This window comes from Diuraphis noxia, unplaced genomic scaffold (genome assembly GCF_037042655.1).
Source record: "Diuraphis noxia isolate RWA-SAM2 unplaced genomic scaffold, SU_Dnox_SAM2 contig0003, whole genome shotgun sequence".
Classification (NCBI taxonomy): Eukaryota; Metazoa; Arthropoda; class Insecta; order Hemiptera; family Aphididae; genus Diuraphis; species Diuraphis noxia.
In genome coordinates, this window is record NW_028301713.1 from 4310297 (window position 1) to 4332488 (window position 22192).

The 22192-nt window shown below is 29.1% G+C and overlaps 1 protein-coding gene across 5 annotated transcripts in view; it reads left to right on the top strand.

Moving 5' to 3' along the window:
- The window catches only part of cd (peroxidasin homolog cardinal), a 53297-nt gene that overhangs the window by 24392 nt on the left and 6713 nt on the right, over positions 1-22192 (top strand). For all 5 annotated transcript variants that reach the window (XM_015510457.2, XM_089224343.1, XM_089224342.1 and 2 more), the window contains 7 exons: positions 2014-2184; positions 5664-5816; positions 7315-7536; positions 9163-9360; positions 12248-12384; positions 18214-18381; positions 19874-20094. In XM_015510457.2, the coding sequence (XP_015365943.2) occupies positions 2014-2184; positions 5664-5816; positions 7315-7536; positions 9163-9360; positions 12248-12384; positions 18214-18381; positions 19874-20094 (1270 nt within the window). The remainder of the gene's footprint in view (positions 1-2013; positions 2185-5663; positions 5817-7314; positions 7537-9162; positions 9361-12247; positions 12385-18213; positions 18382-19873; positions 20095-22192) is intronic.

The following is a 22192-nucleotide window of genomic DNA, read 5'->3' on the forward strand; positions in this document are numbered from 1 at the left end:
TATTATAGGTTAATATAGTAGTTAATTTAGTATTCCAAAATTAATTTAATATATGCGTATAATATTACACTGTTGTTACTTTTTTTTTATCAAAATAGTTGAAAAAATATTCTTCTTTGGAATATAAAATCAAAAATGTACTGTTTATTAACACAAAGTACAACTAAACATAAAACGGGATAAAAAAAAAATTAAATTTCCTGTTTTATCTTATGCATTAATAAATTCAGTTTTATAGTATACGTGCATAATATATATCAAATTGTTGCACGAATTTTATATTCAGTTTTGATCGATAAGAAGAGCGCCATTACGTCGAAAACAATCATCGAAAATCTTATTGTTTTCATTTTATTTTCAAATTATCTTTCATAATATACAATAGTTAGGAAGCAAATCATTTTAATAATTGAAAAAAAAATTAATATTTGTAAACTTTTTGAATATCAACAAAAACCTGTTGACCTATGTTCTACATACTCGAACGGATTCACTCCAATTGAGAGTTTAAACATTTCTCACTACCTATAATAACAAATTATTACAAGGTGTATAGGTAGTATGATCAAAGAAAACAGACAAACATTTGAAATTCGATAGTATAATTTAAAAAAAAATAAAAAATAATATTTATAATTATGCTGGGAAACCCTCTACAAATCTAAATTCGTTTAGATTAATAAAAATTTATGAATGAAAAAAATATACCTTTGTAATAATATAACATCTATGACAATCACCATCACTGCCGTATAATCTATAACCTAGTCGGAAAGATGCTCTTGGATGGCCACAAATACCTTTATTTAAAAGTGATAATTATCGTTATTTAATTCCGCTTACTTTTTAACGAGTGAGTTTTAAAATATTAAGTAAAAAAAAAAACGCAAATTAAAACCATCGTTATAAAAACAAAAAAGAGCAATAAAACCCGAGTAAGTGTACTTATTCGCATATACTTAAGCATTGTAGGTAAACGTTTTTTTTCCTGTGAACACATGTATGTAGAGTTTTTAAAGTAATGACGTATAATTTTAACAAATAAAAACAGGAAAAATATATTACTGAGGTTTAGGTACACCATAATAATTATTATATTAAAATTTTTTATATAAATGAAAAACGTTTAAAGATGAGAGCTGCGTACATGTGGTGATTATATTTTTTGTTCACCACCAACTCATTATTTTTTCTGTCGTGCCCACACGAGCAAGTGTTTGTTTGAAAGGTAAACACAATTTCATGAAAATTTAAATATCGTATTAAACATAAATAATTATGTTTAACATAGAAAATAGTCACGACGAATTGTATAAAATAAAATTATAATAATCATCATTATCTATCATTCATTATTAAACAAATATTATAACGTAATTTTTGATGACTAATTATAGTTTTTAATCATTATTAATTTTAACAATGAATTTTACTGTAACAATTAGAACACTACTGCAGCGCCACAGGTGTGGATAACGACAAAGAGGGGCAAATCAAATCTATAAGTACATCTTCCAAGATTGGGAAAGATACTGGAAAATAAACATTTTGTTTTTTTTTTTTTTAATTATGATAAGACTAGTCTAAAACCAGAAACATACAAGATACTTAAATTTGTTTTAGTTATTTATTTTATTAAATTAACTTGTAATTTTAATTATACGGTGTATTATATGTTATGAAAAAGCTATGATTTTGAAAAAATTATATAGCAATCTTGACTTCAACAGACATAGCCCGTTAGTCAGATAGCGAATATGATGGAATTGAAAAATAATCGAGCAAGAAGTATAATACAGAAGTATAATAATAATAATAATAATATTATGATGACTAAAAAGCACCTCCGCGAAGAGTTATGCAGTAGCCTGATATATATTATGAATTTAAATTCTTATCAATAATGAACGTATAATAATAATATAATCACCCACTGCAGAGTGGATGCGATTGTTTTAAACACGTTTTATCAAATCTTTATATTAACGAATTTAATGTTTTATTGACTCGCAGGCGTGTGGAAACCGAGGAAAGCGGCGGACGGTTCGGAGTTGCCGTCAGCCAAACAAGTCAGCGAGGATGTGCACCGACAATCGTACGAAGAAGATCACGATTTCACCGTCATGTTGGCGGTCTGGGGTCAGTTCATGGATCACGACATCACCGCCACCGCGCTGAGCCGAGGTGAATAATATTTACTAACTAATTATTGGTAATGACATAATATAGGTCGATATATTATTAATTATTTTATACAATAACATCACACATATTTCGATCAAAGTTTCAAAGTTTTGTTTTAAACTATTTCCGGACATGGAGTTTCAAAAAATTTGTTTTTTAATTCGTATTAATAACGGAAAACTTTTGGTTTTGTAAAAGCTGCTTTTTTGCGACTGATAATTATTATTATAAACAAGTTGTGTGGGTTTTGTTTTGGCCTTTAACGCATTAACTTGGTTATATAAATATGAATGTTATTTTTTTCAATAACTAAATCATGCCTAAAACTGTAGAACAACTATTCCGAATCGTGAAATATCACGGTAAAACTAAAAATGTAATAATGGATATTTGAATATTTAATTTGAATTAAAATACCTATGTAAGCTCGTGATGAAACTGTATAAAGGTAATTATTTTTTTAACGATTGTTAAAATGACAAAATAAAAGTAATTATAAAATATGTTTCAAAAGCGTAATCTAGATGTATTAAATGTTAATTCAATTTCATAATGGCAGGTAGATAAATTAGCAATATGCTTGAGAAAGAGGCGATTTTTCTGATGATATTTTTGAAACTTAAACCTGCCTTCAAAATATAAATTAAATTCTACTTAAGCGTGATATACTTTCTTTTTTTTTTAAACTGTAAGTACACCTGGGGTAGGTATCGTGTGAATAATTGTCCTCCAAAACTTAGTTATATATTTTTGCATATCATTTTAATCAAAGTTTAAAACACTTTTAGGAAACGTTTACTACATCTTGTCGGGACAAAATAAATTACTTTGACTTCACACGACTTTTTACATTCTAAAAAGTTTAGCTTACTAGATCCCCTCGAGAGAATAGTCATAGGTATCATTTTAGACGTAGTGTAGTCAAATATTGTGACTAGAGTTGTAAAAAATATAGACATTCTCTATATTGGTTGAAACTAAGTTATGTCTCGTACCCTAAGGGGACCATGGGATTTTAAACAAAATTTATATTATTTTACTCGCAGCTTATTAGATATGTCAAGTCATTTTTCCTGGCGCATATTATGTATATGAATGTATATGTATTAAACATATTTATAGAAATTAAAATAAAATACATACATACTACTTTCTGGTTTTAAACAGTGTATTTACTATTTATTATAAGCGATTAGAAAATTCTTTGTAGGTACTTGTGTTATTATTTTTCGATAAACAAAAACGTGACAATATGCAAATATATCTAATTCTGTTTTGAATTAAATAAATCGAACTTTAGAACCCATATTATATTAGATAAATAATTAATTATTCATATCAGTAATTATAAAAATTGGACCTATTAGATTCGGACATAATCGGTAGGTTAGGATCGATTCTGTCAATCAATTTTTGTTTACATTTACTGTTACGATTGCATTCAGCTTTTATTATCTTAAACGATCCCTATCAAAAACAAAGAAAAAAATGTACAGCAATTTTGTCACTACTAAAATAATTTAAACCTTAAATTATAAAAGTATATAGTGAAATAGTATTGCAACAAAAATAAAATAGATGACATTATGTTAATTTTTTATTGGGACTACATCTGAAACATAATATAAAAAAAAAATTTTAAACGTCGATCAGTAGATATATAACACATTTTTAACGTACATTTCCCCAACCCTATCCCCTCCACCAATTTCAATTTTTAAACTTTTTCCAATGACAATATTTAGTGATCCATTCCTGCCGATTCCTGCCACCACTCCCGGAATTCCTGCTCAACCACTGCCCCCACGAAAATTAAGAATCTAGGTAAAACGGAGGAAAGGTTTATCCTGCACCACCCATTGGTCAATAATGACATTGGTCGATCGAATTTGGCAATCCAGCCATCTGAAAGTAGACTAATTTTGGGTTGTTGAACAATTGAGAACAACTGAAAAATTATTTAAAGATAAAAAAAATATATATATATATATCACCCTGTAACTACTTTTTATGAATTGGCTGCTATATAAGATCACATCACTGAAAAAATCTCTTTTATTTGTTTATTTCAAAATTATTTAACTGTACCTACCGGCTACCACCGTCCCCTATGAACTATTCATAATAAAATATTCTTATAATTACATATCATTATGTGATATTTATTAGGAGTTAGAACTTTGAATGGTCTTCAAAATTTTTAATGATACTATTCATTAGTAGTTAAGTTGATTCTTAATTAAGATTTGTGATTTGATAATAGGTATGCATTGTGAAATAATAACAATTTCCTAATTAATTACTCCCTTTCCTTGTTTAAAGTTTTTGTTGGATTTCCGCAAGCTACTAAACTTACTAACTACACACTACCTGCTACGTTTTTTTACTATGTTTTTTTTTATATTTATCAGCAGTAATACCAATAAACAGCTTAACATAATGTTACGTATTTTTCCATTCGTAAATTGAAAAAATATTAGTTTTAATTAAATCAATAATAACAAAAAATCAGAGATTCGAGCCTAAACAATCATTAAATATTCAGGTTTACTATATGAACAAGTAAAAAATACGAATTTCGATAAAAAGTTTTTGCGACACGCTTTGCGAATGTCGATACGCAATCAGCATATTTTTGAAAACTTTGTGGTTCAAACCGCAAAACAATTTTATTTCGCTAAACTACCTTTAGCTGAACGGTACGTTTTTGATGAATGAAAATTCAATGCTAATATTTAAAAAAGCAAATTTCAGCTAGGTAATACATTACAAAAAATGTACGACTCATAGTTATTACTAGAAACTAAATAAATAATTTTAAATTTAAATTTAAAAAAAACGACCAAGTTCCTCGACTGGGTGGTCTCTTTTCGCTATTATAATATTATTTATCAATAATGTTTATTGTGCAACACATGTAACATGTAACAGATTGTCTAAATAAAAATTATTTCTTTAAAAAAAATCTTAATATTATTACTGCGTCTCACTTATATTAATGTTTTATTTTTATACACGGTTGCAATTTTTTTATGAAATTGTATAATTATAAAATTATATTTACTGGAAAAAAAATATTAATTTAGCAATTGTCATTAATAATAATAATAAATTGTACTATCGCGGTAAACTTCGTGTTTCCCATCTTTACCAAGGTATATATTTTTAGTTTTTACAATTTTATTATTTATTTGAAAATTATTTAACAATATAATATATATATATATAACTTCAGGTCGTATAGTAGGTACAGTCTATAATTATTTCCGTCTCAATATCAGTTTGCTTACCGGAAATAAAAAATCTAACTTGAAAAAGTAAATTAATAGTTAGGTTTTTTTGAAATAATCGTTCGGTTAAAACAAAAAGGATTCAATGTTTCACATATTTCTGGAAAATGTTTCGAGCTCTAACGAGACATCACTGCAAATAACGTGCATAATATTTTATTTTATTAACGAAAACTCGGCTGTTTACAGGGCGTAACGGAAGCGCTATTTCGTGCTGCGGATCGGTGGGCAGAAACATTACACATCCCGAATGTTTTCCAGTGATTGTGCACGAAGACGAGAAAAAGTGCGGAAAATGCATGGAGTTTGTGCGGTCCTCGCCTGCGTCTACCTGCGGTTTCGGTAAGCATTAATTATTGTTCACCACTATTTTATTTTTGAGGCGCACGCTTTGAAGGCGACGAGAATAATTCATTATTTATAATATTAAACGTCAACGCGTGTATAATATACTTTGTAAAACGAAAAAATTGGTTAGGTTAGGTTATCAAATATCATCATTCGTATTTGTATTATTATTATTATTATTATAAATATTATATACTTAAAAGTTAACGTAATTATGTAGATATATATGTCTTAAACCGTACCTAGTCGATATTCACTATAGACATCCAAATGATAAGCCGATCATTAAATTGATAATCGTCGGGCCAGATTACGTCTTACGACTTGACAACGTTTCACTAAAATTCGTCAGGAGTCGTGTCATTTTTTGGGTGCAAAATAATATCTTTTATCATACATTGATCGTCCGCAATCGCGTTTCACCCAATATTATATAAGTAATTTGTACGACGATGGCGAATAATTATTATTGTAATTATTATTGCTGTATGTTGTTTTCGTTTTGCTATTGGTCAATATGATGTAGTTTTCACGATTGATATCCTTATGGCTTATTATACCAATATACCAAACACAGTGAATCTCCAAGCATGTGCAGCCACTCTTTTTTTCTTCAATAATCCATTAATTTAAAATCTGATTTTTGAACTTTTTTAATATAATACTAATATTATGTTCTAAAAGACCAAATTTTCTAAATTTTGACATTATTTGTACTGCGTTCTTAAAGAGTGCCATGTAAAGATACAAACTTGACGTTTTTCAAATGAAATCTCCTTATTTTTAATTATAGAGGTTTAATTTAGAGGTTATTTTTTCTGAAAAAAATTGACGTAACAAAATCAAAACACTAATTTGTAGTTTTTGAGTAACCCTTTTAACTATTATGTATATTATGAAATAAGAGTAAATTCATGGCAATTGGTTTGGTAAGTATGGAAGGCTACAGTAGTTTAAACATTTTGGTAGTTAGGTAAATATAAATTATTAGCATTTATAATTTTTAAAATATTCAAAGTTAATAAATACTAAATTCAAGTATTACATGAAGGTATTTTATACTTTTATAAAACAATTTTAAGCAATATTATCCTTAGTATAAACATTTCAACAACTTAGAAACATTATAAACTACAATATAGGTACCTACTCGATAAAATTTTGAATTAGGTACATCAAAATGTTCAAAAATACTATTCGCTAAACAATTAACCACGGAAATGGGAGGTTCTCATATGAAAAATAATTGTAGATCAAAGATACTCCTTAAGGGAAACAAAAATTCTCACAAATATTCATTTAAAACTTCAAAAAAATCATAAACTGAATAAATTCACGATGAAAAAATAGAGATGAGTGTGCATGGTGAAATACTTTTGTATATTTCCAATGCCTATGTCGCGGAAGTTGTAACTCGAATGCTTCGTCTACCGCAACCGTCGTAATGATAATAAAATCATGATGTCGGTCGTTAATTTGTCGTTCTCTTTAGGGCCCAGGGAACAATTGAACCAAGCGAGCTCGTATCTGGACGGTTCGTCAGTGTATGGCAACACGCGAAAATTGCAAAATGACCTGAGATCGTGGACCGGCGGACGAATGAAGGTGTTTGTAACCGAGTACGGAAAACAGTTGCTGCCGCCCAACAAAGATCCGATGGACGGGTGCAACGAAGAATCGGAAATGAAAAAAGGTCGATACTGCTTTTTGTCTGGTAAGCTTCGAATGTATCTCACTAATAATGGTTTCTTATAATAATAATATTTACCCGAAATACGTCTAGCCGCAGTACCTATATAATTTAATGTTTAGTTATATATAGGTATAATCGTATCAAATATCAATGCACAAAAGTCATAAATTACGACTTTAAAATTACAAACTTATTTTGATACATGCTATTTGAAAATATTTGGAACCACTTATACATTTATTACCTACCCATTGGGAGGCAACTAGTACTATACCTTTTTCGTTTACGGTAACATTTAGGGGGTACATTGGGAGACGACTCATATAAGATCGGACTGGAGGGCAATTCGTATAAAAATTATTGACCTTTTTTCTTCGGGAGGCAAATAGTGTGCGCCCCTATTTGCGCTATGTAGTCTATCGGCCTATATTATTAAGTACCTATTGATATATTATGATATTATAACGCAATTATAATAATGCTATTAATTACTTTGTAGTAATTTATATTAGTATTAATAATACGGACAATACGATGGAAACTATAAATAGGTAGGTAAACACTTAAAATTATTCTAAATATTTTTAAAATATAATTGCGTATAGCAAAATTGAATAATTTACGAAAACTTTTCGACTTCCAACAAATTTTTAAAAATTACAACAAAATAAACTTAATCGTTAATGTTGGGACTTAAATAATAAACTTCATCAAAATTTGAGATTAAAATGTCGACATTCAAAATTGTGCTTATACCATTATTAAATGTTTGAGTTCCAGTAAATACATAAGAAAAACCCCATGTTAAATTTTCAAGCATAATATAACTACGCTATAACAATTATTCCAAAATATTTTTTACATAGATACATGTAAAACTAGTACCATACATTTTATCACTATTTTTATATATCGTTCGTTCGTACTAATGTATGAAAACACATTGATGGTCTAGACGCCTATACGCCGAAGATCGCACTATTTTGAATATAACATCTACATGCCTAATAATTTAGCGATTTGGGGTCACTGCGAGGAAGATTGTAAAATATGAATATTATTGTATAATAAACCTACTGTATGTGTATAAAATAATACGATGTACCATAATATACAAACTAGGTACGATGCTATAATAAAATGTCCCACCAATGTTTATTTATTTAAAATGTCAGAGTAATGGATTTTACGTCGTTCCCTTCTCAGCTTTAAATTAGTAAATCCTCGTGAGATACCTTATATTATATAATATTATATTGTTATACGGTATAGCTGCCACGTATAAGGCGTGTTTACTCGATTTTATGAAGGGAGGGGGCTAATACTATATTTTTATGTATAAACACACACAGTGCGCTTATGTTTTATAAATAGCTTAGTTATAAAACGTGAGCTTCACCCTTTTGGGGTTAACGAATGGGCAACCCCACCCCCTTGGTAAATGAGAACATGTATTTTTAAATACCAACTGCTAGTTTTGAACAAATAATTATACGAGTATTAATAATATGAATTTTAGCTGTGGATTTTTTTTTTTAACTTGTCATTTAAATTTCGTTTCATTTGTTTAAATATAATGCTGTTTTTTCGAAAAACGAAATATTAATAAATTAATAATGTTAAGCGCATTTTTTTTAACAATCACAGGAGACGCCAGAGCGAACGAAAACATGCACCTGACGACTCTCCATTTGATCATGGTACGCCAGCACAACATGATTGCCGATAGACTGTCTTCGCTAAATCCCCACTGGGACGACGAACACATCTTCCAAGAGACCAGACACATAGTCACCGCTCAAATTCAACACATCACGTACTACGAATTTCTACCGGTATTGCTTGGTGAGTACTCCTATACTTGATTGTTTATAATTATTAACGTCTTTTAGGTCGGAATAAAAACGGAATGATTACCTATATATCCTGATTAAGCCCATATAGTTTATATGAAATAATTCTAAACCCTGAATTCATATTTTATAGTATTTTTGGGTATGAAAGAGATATAATTTCTACCGAGTAAAAATCAAGGAATTAAAATTCTCTCAAACTCACCATGAGATTCATTCCTTTTATTGGTAGGTACCGTCATTAATATAGTTACCTATTAATAATTATAATAACTTATTATAAATACCATATTTTACAATATTTAATTAGTTTCTTTGTTAAATTAAATATTCTTGGGACGTTTAATTACAATCGTTAGTTTCCATTTTGTTTTGTTTTTACTATCGCAAATACAGTAAAAAAAAAATAGACCTTAGAGATATGCTCATTATTAGGGAACGGATTTGAATGCAAATTGCATTTTTTTCTGAATGTCCGAAAACATTGGTTAGGTTAGGTTAGGTAAAAGTTAATTTCATACATCAAATAATTAAAAAATGTAACTTTTATTTTGCATTTTTTTGCATTTTTAAGACTTATTAATGCATTTTTAGAGGATTTTTGAAATTTTTAGTGCATTTTGTGGTTTTCCACATTCATTCTAAAATAAATTAAAATACCTAAATATGTATTATGTTACGAAATTACGAAATTATTGTTGACACGTGTATTATGTTACGAAATTACGAAATTATTGTTGACATGCGTAGACACAAAATATATACATACAAGTTACAACAAATTATTACCCAGCTTAAGGTAAAGATAAGAGATAAGATACGATAAACTATTTATCTCAAGTTAATTAATTAAGGTTGTGTTGTATTTAAATATTTTTTATCACATTTTTCATAATAATGTGTTTTTTTATAAGTTTTAAATACAAAATTTTGTTTTTATTGAATATAAACCCATTTTTTAAGTTTTTTAGGGCATTTTTATAGTTCATTTTTTGATGTTAAAGCATTTTTTAAAGATATTTTTGTTGTTTTTTAGAGCATTTAAATCCGTTCCCTACTCATTATTAATATCCCCCACAAAAATAATTCTAACTTTTTTCCGATCACAAAATGGCTGTTAAACAATTTCATATTTCTAGTTGTCTTTCTTTTGATCATCATTATTAAACCTCTTAGAAAAATATTGTATAAGACAGCTTTACGCTAAAAATAAACATAGTTTATTTTATGGAATTGTGGGATAAAAATCGATTAGGAAACGAGAAAATATGATTTTAACATATTATATTCAGAGCCATAAGAAAAATTATTGTTTACAATTTTCATTGCGAAGACCTTGTATATAAAATCAAAACGTCATAATATAAACGAGTATAATACAGTAGTACACCCCTAAGTTTAATTTACCTATATTTTATTGTATTATACAATGTATTTTACGATATGTTAAATTATTATTTTTTTTGAGAGAGAGAGACAGAGGGACAGAGAAATCGGGGAATACGATCAAATTGGCTTGTATATTATTTCATGAATAAAACTCTTTATGCCAAAATAAAAATATATTCTCTAAGAAGAGATATAATTTGGAGATATGATGACTTAACGGGTAAGAATATAAACTTAAATTGAATTTTATAATGCAGTAACTTTTCTTTGGCGTATTTTAAAAATTGTAAAATATTTTAATCATACATTAAACGCTAATAATAAGCATATCAATAACATACCACACCGATACACAACTTTTTAATCTTCCTTTTTTTTTAAATATGTAAACAAGCAGATTCAAAGTAAATACCAATTTAAAAGTGTGCAAACAAGTAAGTTAGGTACTCATTGTTCATGAAAATTTGTTTTTTAACAGTTAAATAATGTTTTAAAACTTTTATTAAAATACACAAACGCGCGTATATGTATCAATAAAACTTTATTTTATATATTTATTTTCAAATAAAATGTGTGTTCATTAAATGTCGCTAATGTCAAAATCGCTTAAAACTTTTCTCGACGTAATTTTCATAGAGGTATTCCGTTTGAAAAAGAAAAAAATGTCATAAAAAACACTTAGGTAAATTAAATTTTCAGTATTTAAGGTTAGTGTGAACTTTTAGAAACTTTCTAAAAACGTACCTAAATACAACTATATAACTATATAATGTAGAGAATTAATGTCTATCTTGTATATATAGGCTGTATAGAAACTATTCAGAAAAGAAACATGGCTCGTTTATTTTAAAGTTTTTATGCTTATTGCGCATGAACGAGTTATGTAATTGGATAACCTACGTCAAGTTAAGATAGCATGTCTGATCCCACTTATTTAAAGTTACAATTATACACGGCGAAAAAACTTTTAAAGTAGAAAGTTTTGTTTTTGCGCTGGTTAACAAGTCAATGTATCAACTATATTATTATACTTGTCTGAAAAAAAAACTATATATTAAACGATTTACTAGTATAATGCTGCAGCATTCAAATGAAAACAAACATTTTTTTTTTTGTTCTTTTAGATAGGTATATTGAAACGTTCTAATAAAATGCTTAAATAAGTTTAAAAATAAAACATGGGAGCTCGCTTTTATTAAAAATCATTTATTATTCGTTTATTTTAGTTGAGTATACATATAATCTGTATTCATCCATACATTCTACGGAATATCTTAGGTATATTATTACCATAATACGTAACGCTTAAAACAATAATTAAATGTCACTGTCCATTATTAAATCAAGCCGGCCAGGTTAGTAATAATAATTAATTATATTGATTAACCGTAAATGGCTATAATATAATGATAACAAAACCATTTGATCGAAGCTGCAATAGTTTCGTTAGTAATTTAATAATTGGCCGATTTTTCGATATTTTATTCCAGGCGACAGTCTCATGAGGCGTCTGGACTTGTACCCTCGACAAACGGGTTATTGGAACGGATACAATTCAACAGTGGACCCGACCATCAGCAATAACTTTGCCACCGCGGCCTTTCGTTTCGCCCACACGCTCATACCGGTAAATTGTCGCCACTATAATAAGTTCAATTTTGTTGACTAGAGTAGATTTTAGATACTTTACCATAGGCGCCAATAGCGAGGGGGGCTTAGTGGGTATTAGCACCCTCAAATAATGTTGGTGTTTATGTATCAAAAACTTCTTCTTATACAAAAAAAAAAACTAAAATGTGTATATGCATATAGCTTAAACACCCTTAGTTTTTTTTTTAAATTTAAATTGCGTCTATGTATTTTACTTTAAGCTTTTTTTTACAAACAAAAACCTTTCTTTTTAATTGTCAATTGCATATCAATACAAACGTAGACGTATAATCAATAGCTTATAATATCAGTGGTAGCCACAGGTGTCCCAAAGGAAGAATAATACCTCCTTCCTAAATTTTTAATTATATTTAATAGTAATTCAATAATTATAAATTAACGCATAATTAATTAATATTATTATTAACATTCCAATTCGAGTTTTATAATATAAATATCATGATAACATCCATAACATTTGTGACTAGGAAAATCGAGAAATTTAATGTGAGAACAAAACGTCTTATAAAAATATCTTTTAGCTGCTGTAGTACAGAAACGTTAGAGTCACCATATAAACCTACGTTGTAGAAGTATATTAAATGGGTGCATATTATATAATATATAATACGCCATCGAATATTATCCATCGCGAACTGAAATACACATTATGTGCGTTTAACTACGGTAAAAATTATACATATTATAACATATGCATATGTATCACTTCGGTATCCGTTTGTTTATATATATAATGAAATTCAGATAGGTAATTCCGCAGAAGCCGCATTTAATCCGAAAACAATTTGATATCGTATTAAGCGCGTATTTTGTAAATGTATGTGTGTATATTATATTATATATTTATATACTCCTACCTACGGGTATATAGGCACTCAAAGCGACCCGACAACGATCCACGTCCCTGCCATCCGTTGGCCAATTGTGGCTGCGGGATTACTCGGGTTTTTATTCGAATATACCTACCTATTATTTGCAATTTTAATAATTTCGTTTAAACGATTTTGAGATTCAATACAACCATATCATAATAATAACATAATGGCAATTAAAGCTGCAGCAATAACTATATATTGTTATTATAAGATATTATGCCAATACAACACAGTGCCGCAACTGTGGCAACTTTGTGGGGCCCTGATGCGAAAACTGTTATGAGGCCCCTGTTGTACTTGTATTACAGTCTACAGCAGAATAACGAAAAAAAAAAGTTAGTGCCGTAACTAACTTTTTGTCACGATAACTATCCAACCGAATAACAATAAACATACACGTTACTAACAAGAACCCATTTCATTTTAGAAATTATAACTATATTATCCTAACTACCTATCTTATATCATTTTTTAATTTTTTTGATGGTTTGATATTCATAATATCGCCCCCCCCCCCAATTTTTTTAAGAGTTGGGGGCCCTGGTACAATACATTTTTAATAATAGCTTACTTAAGTTTTCTTTTTGATGATGGACCGCCCCCTCCCATTTAAACACAAAACCTGGCCAGGGAAATTCAATGCATAACTTGCGTCCCCTACTGTTGTGGCACTGATACAATAATGCATTCAAGGTTGGTTTATGTATAATACGACTAAGCGCATGCAGTCGCTAGCGAGCCGTGTGCAATTGCAGTTTACTCAGTTTAATTATATACATATAGTAATTACTAATTAGGACCCGGATTTCAATGCAAAGTGCATATGTTTTTGGTTAATCTTAGACAATGCTTTTCAAGTAAATAATTTGTTTCATGTAACGAATGTTTTAAAGCTAAAATTTTTATTTTTGTTCAATATATTATACAAATTTAGTGTATTTATTTAATAATGTATATAGTTTAGTACAGTCGACTCTCGATAATTCGAAGTTGGCGGGACTGCTGAAAAACTTCGAAATACCGAGAGTCCAAATTAAAAAGTGAGCAAAAAAAATTCTAATTACTGAGAGTTAAGAAAAAATGTTTGTTTTTTTTTTAGTTTTGTACATCATAATTATTACTTATTTCAGCAAATCAGGTAGTACATATTAGATTTATATATTATTTTAAAAAAATTTTAAATTCAATTACATACCTAATAATTACTATGATAAAAGATGATTATTTTTTGAAGAAATCTGTTATAGTTTTTTGCTTCGTCGAATTTAGTTTAATTTTTTCATAATTTTTTAAATTTTGTGAATAAACTTCGAATTACCGAGCGTTGAACGGATGATACTTCGAATTTGTCACGAATTACCGCGTGATTTTCAAAGGACCGAGCATTTACTTCGAATTAATAATGGTTTTGAATTATTGAAGGTTTGAATTATCGAGAGTTGATGATACTTATGTTTGAATGACTAATATTACCCAAAAACATATGCGTGTCAACATCTTATTTTCAATAAAACGATAAATGATCATTATATTTTATTTATTAACACCAAATTATGTAAATATATATATATATATATATGAATGGAATTTTAAAGATAATTTTTTAAAGACATTTTCGACTATTTTTTAGAACATATTTGTATGGTTTTAAGTGCATGCATTTAAATCCGGGTCCCAATAATAATATTTAATACGTTTTTGTTATAATATTTTCGTGCTACCGTCGTAATATTATTGTGATAATACGATATCGATAGTGACCACTGTGAAACGTCAAAGAAATTATGTATTAGTATGATGTGGATATTATTGATTCTCTGCCGGTTTCGTTTCGATACGCACAACACGTCGTACGGTTAACCGATGTAGGTGCGTAATAATCACAATAGCAAAGAATACAGAACAACGAGAGCATGATATTATATTATTATTACCTACCGTACACCAGGCATTCGTTATCCGCGGTTAACACCAGCTAGTATCCCACCACTATTATATTATGTACACCATCTCTATCCTGTGGCGGAACCAAACGCCATAAATGTATAACGCGAGTGTAGGTACATTATGTTTCGAGGTTTTCCGAACAAACATATTTTAAGAATGTTCTTAATATTAATATTTAATATCGATTGGAAACGAAAATCTAATTTTTGTGTTTTACTAATTCGGGATTATAAGAGCCACTTGACGTAGGATATAATATAAATCTATAGGTCGATGAATTTCAAACAAATTGTAACACTAAATGCAGCCCAAACATTTTTTTGGGACCCACAAATACAATTATTGTGAAATTATAAAAACATTCTGAAAACGACTAAAAATTAGATACAAAATATAAAGATCCCATAAACGCATAAAATGTTTTAATATAATTAGACCATTGAAGATAAAAAATTGGTAGAAAATAAGTGAATTTCATGATAGTGTGATTTATTATTTTTAAATTCATGCGATTATTAATTATTGTATCTGAGCGCACATACTAATTGTCCACATATTCCTTTTCCTCCTACTTTTAAGATTTAAATTGATTGTTCTCAAAATTTCTATAGTTCTATGTCGACTTGTCTATCTATATATACTCAAATTAATTATTTTCACGCTGACATTTGGTATTGACTATTTCTTCAAATCGTACGTGACTAAGAGCCCGATCATCGGACATATACAATCCTTTTAAAATGTAGGTCGCAAAATGAAAAGCAAATTTTAAGTATATTTGTACACTTTATATTTTAAGTTTAATGTGAGTATACCTCAATAGTTCTTATCGAAAACGGTTTTGTTTTTTACTGTTTTCCATATTCCGTTAAACTATATTGTTTCAAATGTCTGGATCGCGCAAAATATATAATATATTGTAGTAAAACATTTACAACATGCATTGTTTATATATTTTCTACAAAATCAAAAATTAATATTTGTTGTATCAGCTACTATTATAATTTATACCTATGTGATAATAAATGGGCCATAAAACTATAAAACTATAATGAATAAGTTTGTTCTATACAAGGTTGTATTTTTAATTTTTAGCATTCAACCTTTTAACCTTGCGTTTGAAATAAATTATAATATTAACTATTCATCCTATCTAAAATATAAATACATGTGTGACTATAATACAGCATACTATAGATTACAGTGCCACGCCGGATATTTTTTTGGGGGAGGGAAGGGTTATTTTTTCTCTAGTTTTTACAGCACCGAATAGCTACCAAGTTACTTTATAATTACGTGGTCTTTATCCGTAAAATGTTTATTACACTGTATTGTACTTTTTCCTCGTGACTGTAAAATTATGTTAACAACTATGGTAGGTGTAGGTACATTTAACATAACATTTGTTTTAATATATGATTGTTCACAACGGATTAGTATATTAATTAATATAAGTGCAGAAGTAATTTACTTGTTGTTAACATAATTCATTTTTTATTCAAATACCCAATATTACTAACAAGATGATCTTATAACCTATCAAATATATAAAAAAACATAATATAATATGTATATAATATATACGCAAATGTATGTTACGTTATGTCTATAAACAAAGGAGATAATAATGAGGCAAACGCGCGAATCGTATTAATGATACAACTTATGAGGAATAGAAGTCTGTAGACCTCACTAAACAATACGGCCTACGAAAAAATAAAAATGTCGAGACGATGTACGTACCCTCTCAGTGCTCCCCTCACTAGCTATTATCATACAAATTTCAGGTGATGTGGCCATGTCAATTATAAATGAACCATTATAAATAAATTTCTATTAAAATGTATTTCACGCTAAAATATACAAAACATTTTAAAGAATACAATGTAATGCAATTTCAATAAATGTAAAAAGGTATAATAATATAATTCAGTAAAAGGAAATACGTATGGCTTAAAAGTATGTCAGGAATTTTAAATCACTTAATTTACTGATTAACGGGATATATAATGGAATTAACCTAATACATATAATACAGCATTTGATATAATATATTATAATATAAAACTAAAATATTATAACTATATTATAACATAATTTTTAACAATAACTGCACTATTTTCACTGCCATAAAACATTTTAATCGACTTTTGGAAGTAATCATTTCAGTTTAAAATAATCGAAATTATCAAATAATATATTATATACATCGTAATTATTAATAATTTAATGTCCTATAAAATTCAAGTAGTGGATACAGCATTTCCGTTTATCGTTACTTTATTAACTGTTAAAACTATTAAAACAAATATTAATGTGGTTCGTTGAATTTATGATTTCATTTTCTGAAAAATTGTGGAAATACGGCGGTGACTGCTGGTAAAATAATTCAGGTAATTCATACGATAAACCTATGGCCTTTATCATTATAATAATATATGGTTTTATACGCTATAAACTCTATAGAGGCAAACGGCAATATTTGAATTGGAAATTAATTGATTGATCTACGGGATCGCCTCGTATATTATAAACATATTTAATATAATAATTATGTAATATTACGCATTTGTGTACAAACGTGACGTTATACGTTAACATATTAGTATTGTTTAACATTACTTCAGCGGGTAATATTAATGTATTCGTGCCGGATAATAAATCATCGTTTGCAGTATAATAATATGTAAATATAAATCAATTTCACGCTGCACCAATATATTGATACTATACAAGTTATATATAATATAGTAATATAGTTTGATTCCAAATCGATAAGATAGGTACGATCATCACTCTCAAAGTGTGCAGAAAAATAATAGTGATTTTGCAATATACTGCAAATGCGTTCGACGTACAACTTATAATTATGGGTTGTACACTTGTTGCAGAATCGAGAAACAAGTCACCAAGATTAGAAATTATAATAAAAAATGTTCAACAAAATTTGCTTATTTTTACAGAGCATGATGAAATTCCTAAAGGACGATAACAGCGATCCCGAGTTCGTCGAAATGAGGAAAATGTTGTTCAATCCATACAGACTGTACACGTGCAGCGGCGTGGACAGCGTCATTCGTGGAGCGATGAATACGAGTGCCGGGAAATCTGATGCCTTTTTCACACCCGAAGTAAGATAATAATTTTAAGGGATGTGAATTGAATGCACTAAGTAATAATGAAATTAAACCCCTGAAGAGTACAAAAAAAAGTTCAAAAACGCAATACCATAAAATACACTATATAAATCTCGGTAATCAAAATTTAAAAAACCAACCAAGTTTTATCGAGAAAAAAATTGAATAAAATGTATAACCTATATTGATTTAAAAAATAGTTATTTTATAACTTTTTTAAACTCAAATAAAATGTTAACATTAAAAAGTTTTAAGAACTGCTGTTACTTATTAATCGATATTTGACACTTGTAGCTGAACAGACCATGCGGATAGGTTTTTTTTATATTTTTTATAAGTGTATTATGAAATTATAATTAATTAAGTATGCCGTATATAGAATACAGACCGTGTAAAATATTTATAGTACGAAAAATAAAAATAATACATAAAGTGTTTTGATTAATTGAAAGTATTATTAAAAATATTTAAAAATTTCCCTGAATAGTCAAATAAAAAAATGTATGAAGATATGTGAAATGTAAGCTTTGAAACTTAATTCGTTTGTAGATAAGGTATGTTTGGTTTGGGAGATATGACTCCTTGCCTCATGACCACCTTAAATATTTTTTAATATCTTTTCAAATTATGAAACGATAAATAAAAAAAAATTCATAAATTCACATTTCCCCTTGAAAAATCCTGCGTACACCACTGTAATATATTTACACAAGGCTTTTAAGTACCAATAATACATAGGCGCAGGATGGCTTCATCTCGAAAATTTTTCTGTTTGTTTGTGTGCCGTACGATACTGTAACGCTATCAGAACAATGCCCGAGAATACCAATCACCGTATAACTGGTATGGCTTTTGAAGAGATTCTAGTGCCTGACTAAAATCTCTTAACGTGCACACACTACGCGATTCTCCACAATTACTACGAATGATTAATTATCGTTATACAGTCGGTATTCGATACGTATATATGCATATTAATTACTATAATGATTCCTTCAACGAACACAATAATATTCGTCGCATCGTATTCTAATATATATATTGTCAAATAATAATAACAGAACAATACTGCGTAGAATACGGTCCAGAGTCACAATTTAGATGCCGTCTCGTTATAATAATATAATATACGAGTCATTTATACAAAAAAAATATGTCCATAATATTCACTTTTAATTTTAACGAAAAGCTAGTTAATAATTATGTATGAGTGCAAATATTGATCATTGCCGAGTAGGTATTACAGTGCTATTACTCTGAATAATTTTTCCTCATTAAAAATTATAATATTATTGTAATGCCATAAAATGTTGATTATCAAAATGGAGAACAATCCAGGAAACTTTACCTGTTATTATGACGACATACGATCACGATTGGCGTTGACAAATAATTGTGTATATTTACCAAGAGCGAACCTGTTGCTCATAATATATCATCACATTTTTCACGGTGACCGTCTGACCAGATTCTTTCTTCGACGCAGGTCACCAGACATCTTTTCGAGAAGAACCACAGATCGAGGCGCACCGGAGGACAGTGTGGATTGGACTTGGTCGCATTGAACATACAGAGGGGTCGAGATCACGGACTTCCGGCGTACCCGCGGTGGCGCGAAACGTGCGGGTTTCCGAGGCCACGGAGTTTCAGCGATCTGGAAGGGCACGTCGAACCGGCAACACTGCAAAGGATATCGAAACTCTATAAGTATGTATATATGATATATTTTTATATATAGATCACCGATTCTGCACAACCCGTTTATCGAGGATAACTGCGTAAATAGTTATTAATAAAAAATTGATATCAAGTACAAGTACCTATAGATATATGAAAGATCAATCGATCAATGATGTCTCGTGTAAATCAGGTTTAACATCTCTAAAAAAAAATACGATTTTATAATGATGGTCAAATAGACTGCTCCGAGTTACTCAGGCTGTTAAAACGAAGAGTTCCAAATAAAACCACGCGTTCAAGTAACCCTTTAAAAGTACCACAAATAAATATAATTAATTATAACTAATACAGCCCTGTAAGCCACTCTCTCAACTCCTCTAATAATATAGTTTTTTTAAAAATAATGTTTTCTGCAGTATGTTCTGTAGATTATTTGATTTTCTAAGACGCATAACTATTTATTCAAATTAAAGGCAACAAAAGGCATCAGTGTGCCAAATTTATGAGGTATTCTAATTAACCCTCCCATATGTATAACAAATTATCATCCCTCCCACCCAGCATAATTTTGGATACGAGTATATTATTGTTATATTATTACTACGATTAAAATCGATACAAAATAGGCGGAAAATATGAATATCATCACTTAACGGCGATCAATATAATATGGCATGATATCAAAACATTGAAATAAATGAAAATTCACATGAAATAATATAATATATTATGCCTAATAGATGATTCATAAATCCATTATAATTTGACAGATCCGGATTATATAGGATTTATTAAACATATTCCGCGGATTTCATTCCGGTGGTGTCCCGTGAACGATGTCAAAAATATTGTTGTCGAACATGAAAAAATCTCGAGACGCTTTTATAGTAGGTTAGGACTAGAAAATCGTTTTAAATGTCTCTAAAAAACACGAAACGGTCTAGTTTTCTGCTATATAAATGTTTTTTTTCAGACTATGGACGCTTTTCGATCGGTAAACAGTTGAACGTATAGATAGGTATAGGTACTGCAGCAATGATATTTTAATTACAATATCAATTATGTATTTCTTCGTGTCAGAGTCGTTCGTGTGGTGTGCAGTACAAAGTTTTCGATTGAAATATATTTTAAGTTTGTAAACTCTAAATTCTCGGCGAACGTCGCATTAATACTTGACAAGCAATCTGGAATGGGATAAAATGGAATTCATTAAAGTTTACCGCGGCTTGCAGTCGAGTTTTCCTATATATCCGTACGCTCTAGCCACGTGCAACAGTGTACACATTTTACATTATTATAATATATATACCTACTTGTTTATTTCTAATGCTTATTCAAAAAGACGCGCCACCGTGGTCGCTTTTATGACTAATATTCCTATGATAATAATAATAATGTATATTATAATATTACAATGAATATTGAATAAACAAACGAAAAAATATCATATACAACATACAAGATGATTATCGTATCGCTGAAAATCGCGTTGTTCACAGCTAAAGGTAAGAAATATCTGTGACCTCTCCGCTCCAACCACTATAGTATCATAAATAACAATTTCCTTTTACTCATTCTACCTATATACGACACGTATGTTATAAATAATGATTGCACAGCTGCAGTTATTAAAATGTTTGATTATAAATTCACGTCTTTAAATGTATAAGTAAATATATCATTTCTATCGATTATATTATATAGATCCTCGGTATCACTGCGGTTATACATCTCCTCATCGTTAAAAATGTGTAAGCATAGGTCGGTGACTCGTTTTTTTATATACATAAGGTGGTCCTCCAGACGAATATTTATCTCAAATACTCGGATTGCCTTTACGTGACAATAATAGCGATAATGTGTTTCTGGTAGTTGATTAAATTGACGATTTCATCTAACCAAAAGGTGATATATTTTATAATATATCCTAAAACTATAGTGTATGTAAGGTCTAGACACTCGGTGGTGGTATCCAGGGAGATTTTATAAGTGTTGATATCGTATAAAGTATAATGCCGAACTAAGTGACCGGAATTTTTATTTTTACGAAAAATTCAATACTATGTGTATTTTCGGTTGATTATTGATCGCGCGCCTTTTTTATTATGCGAAGTTGGAAAGAGAT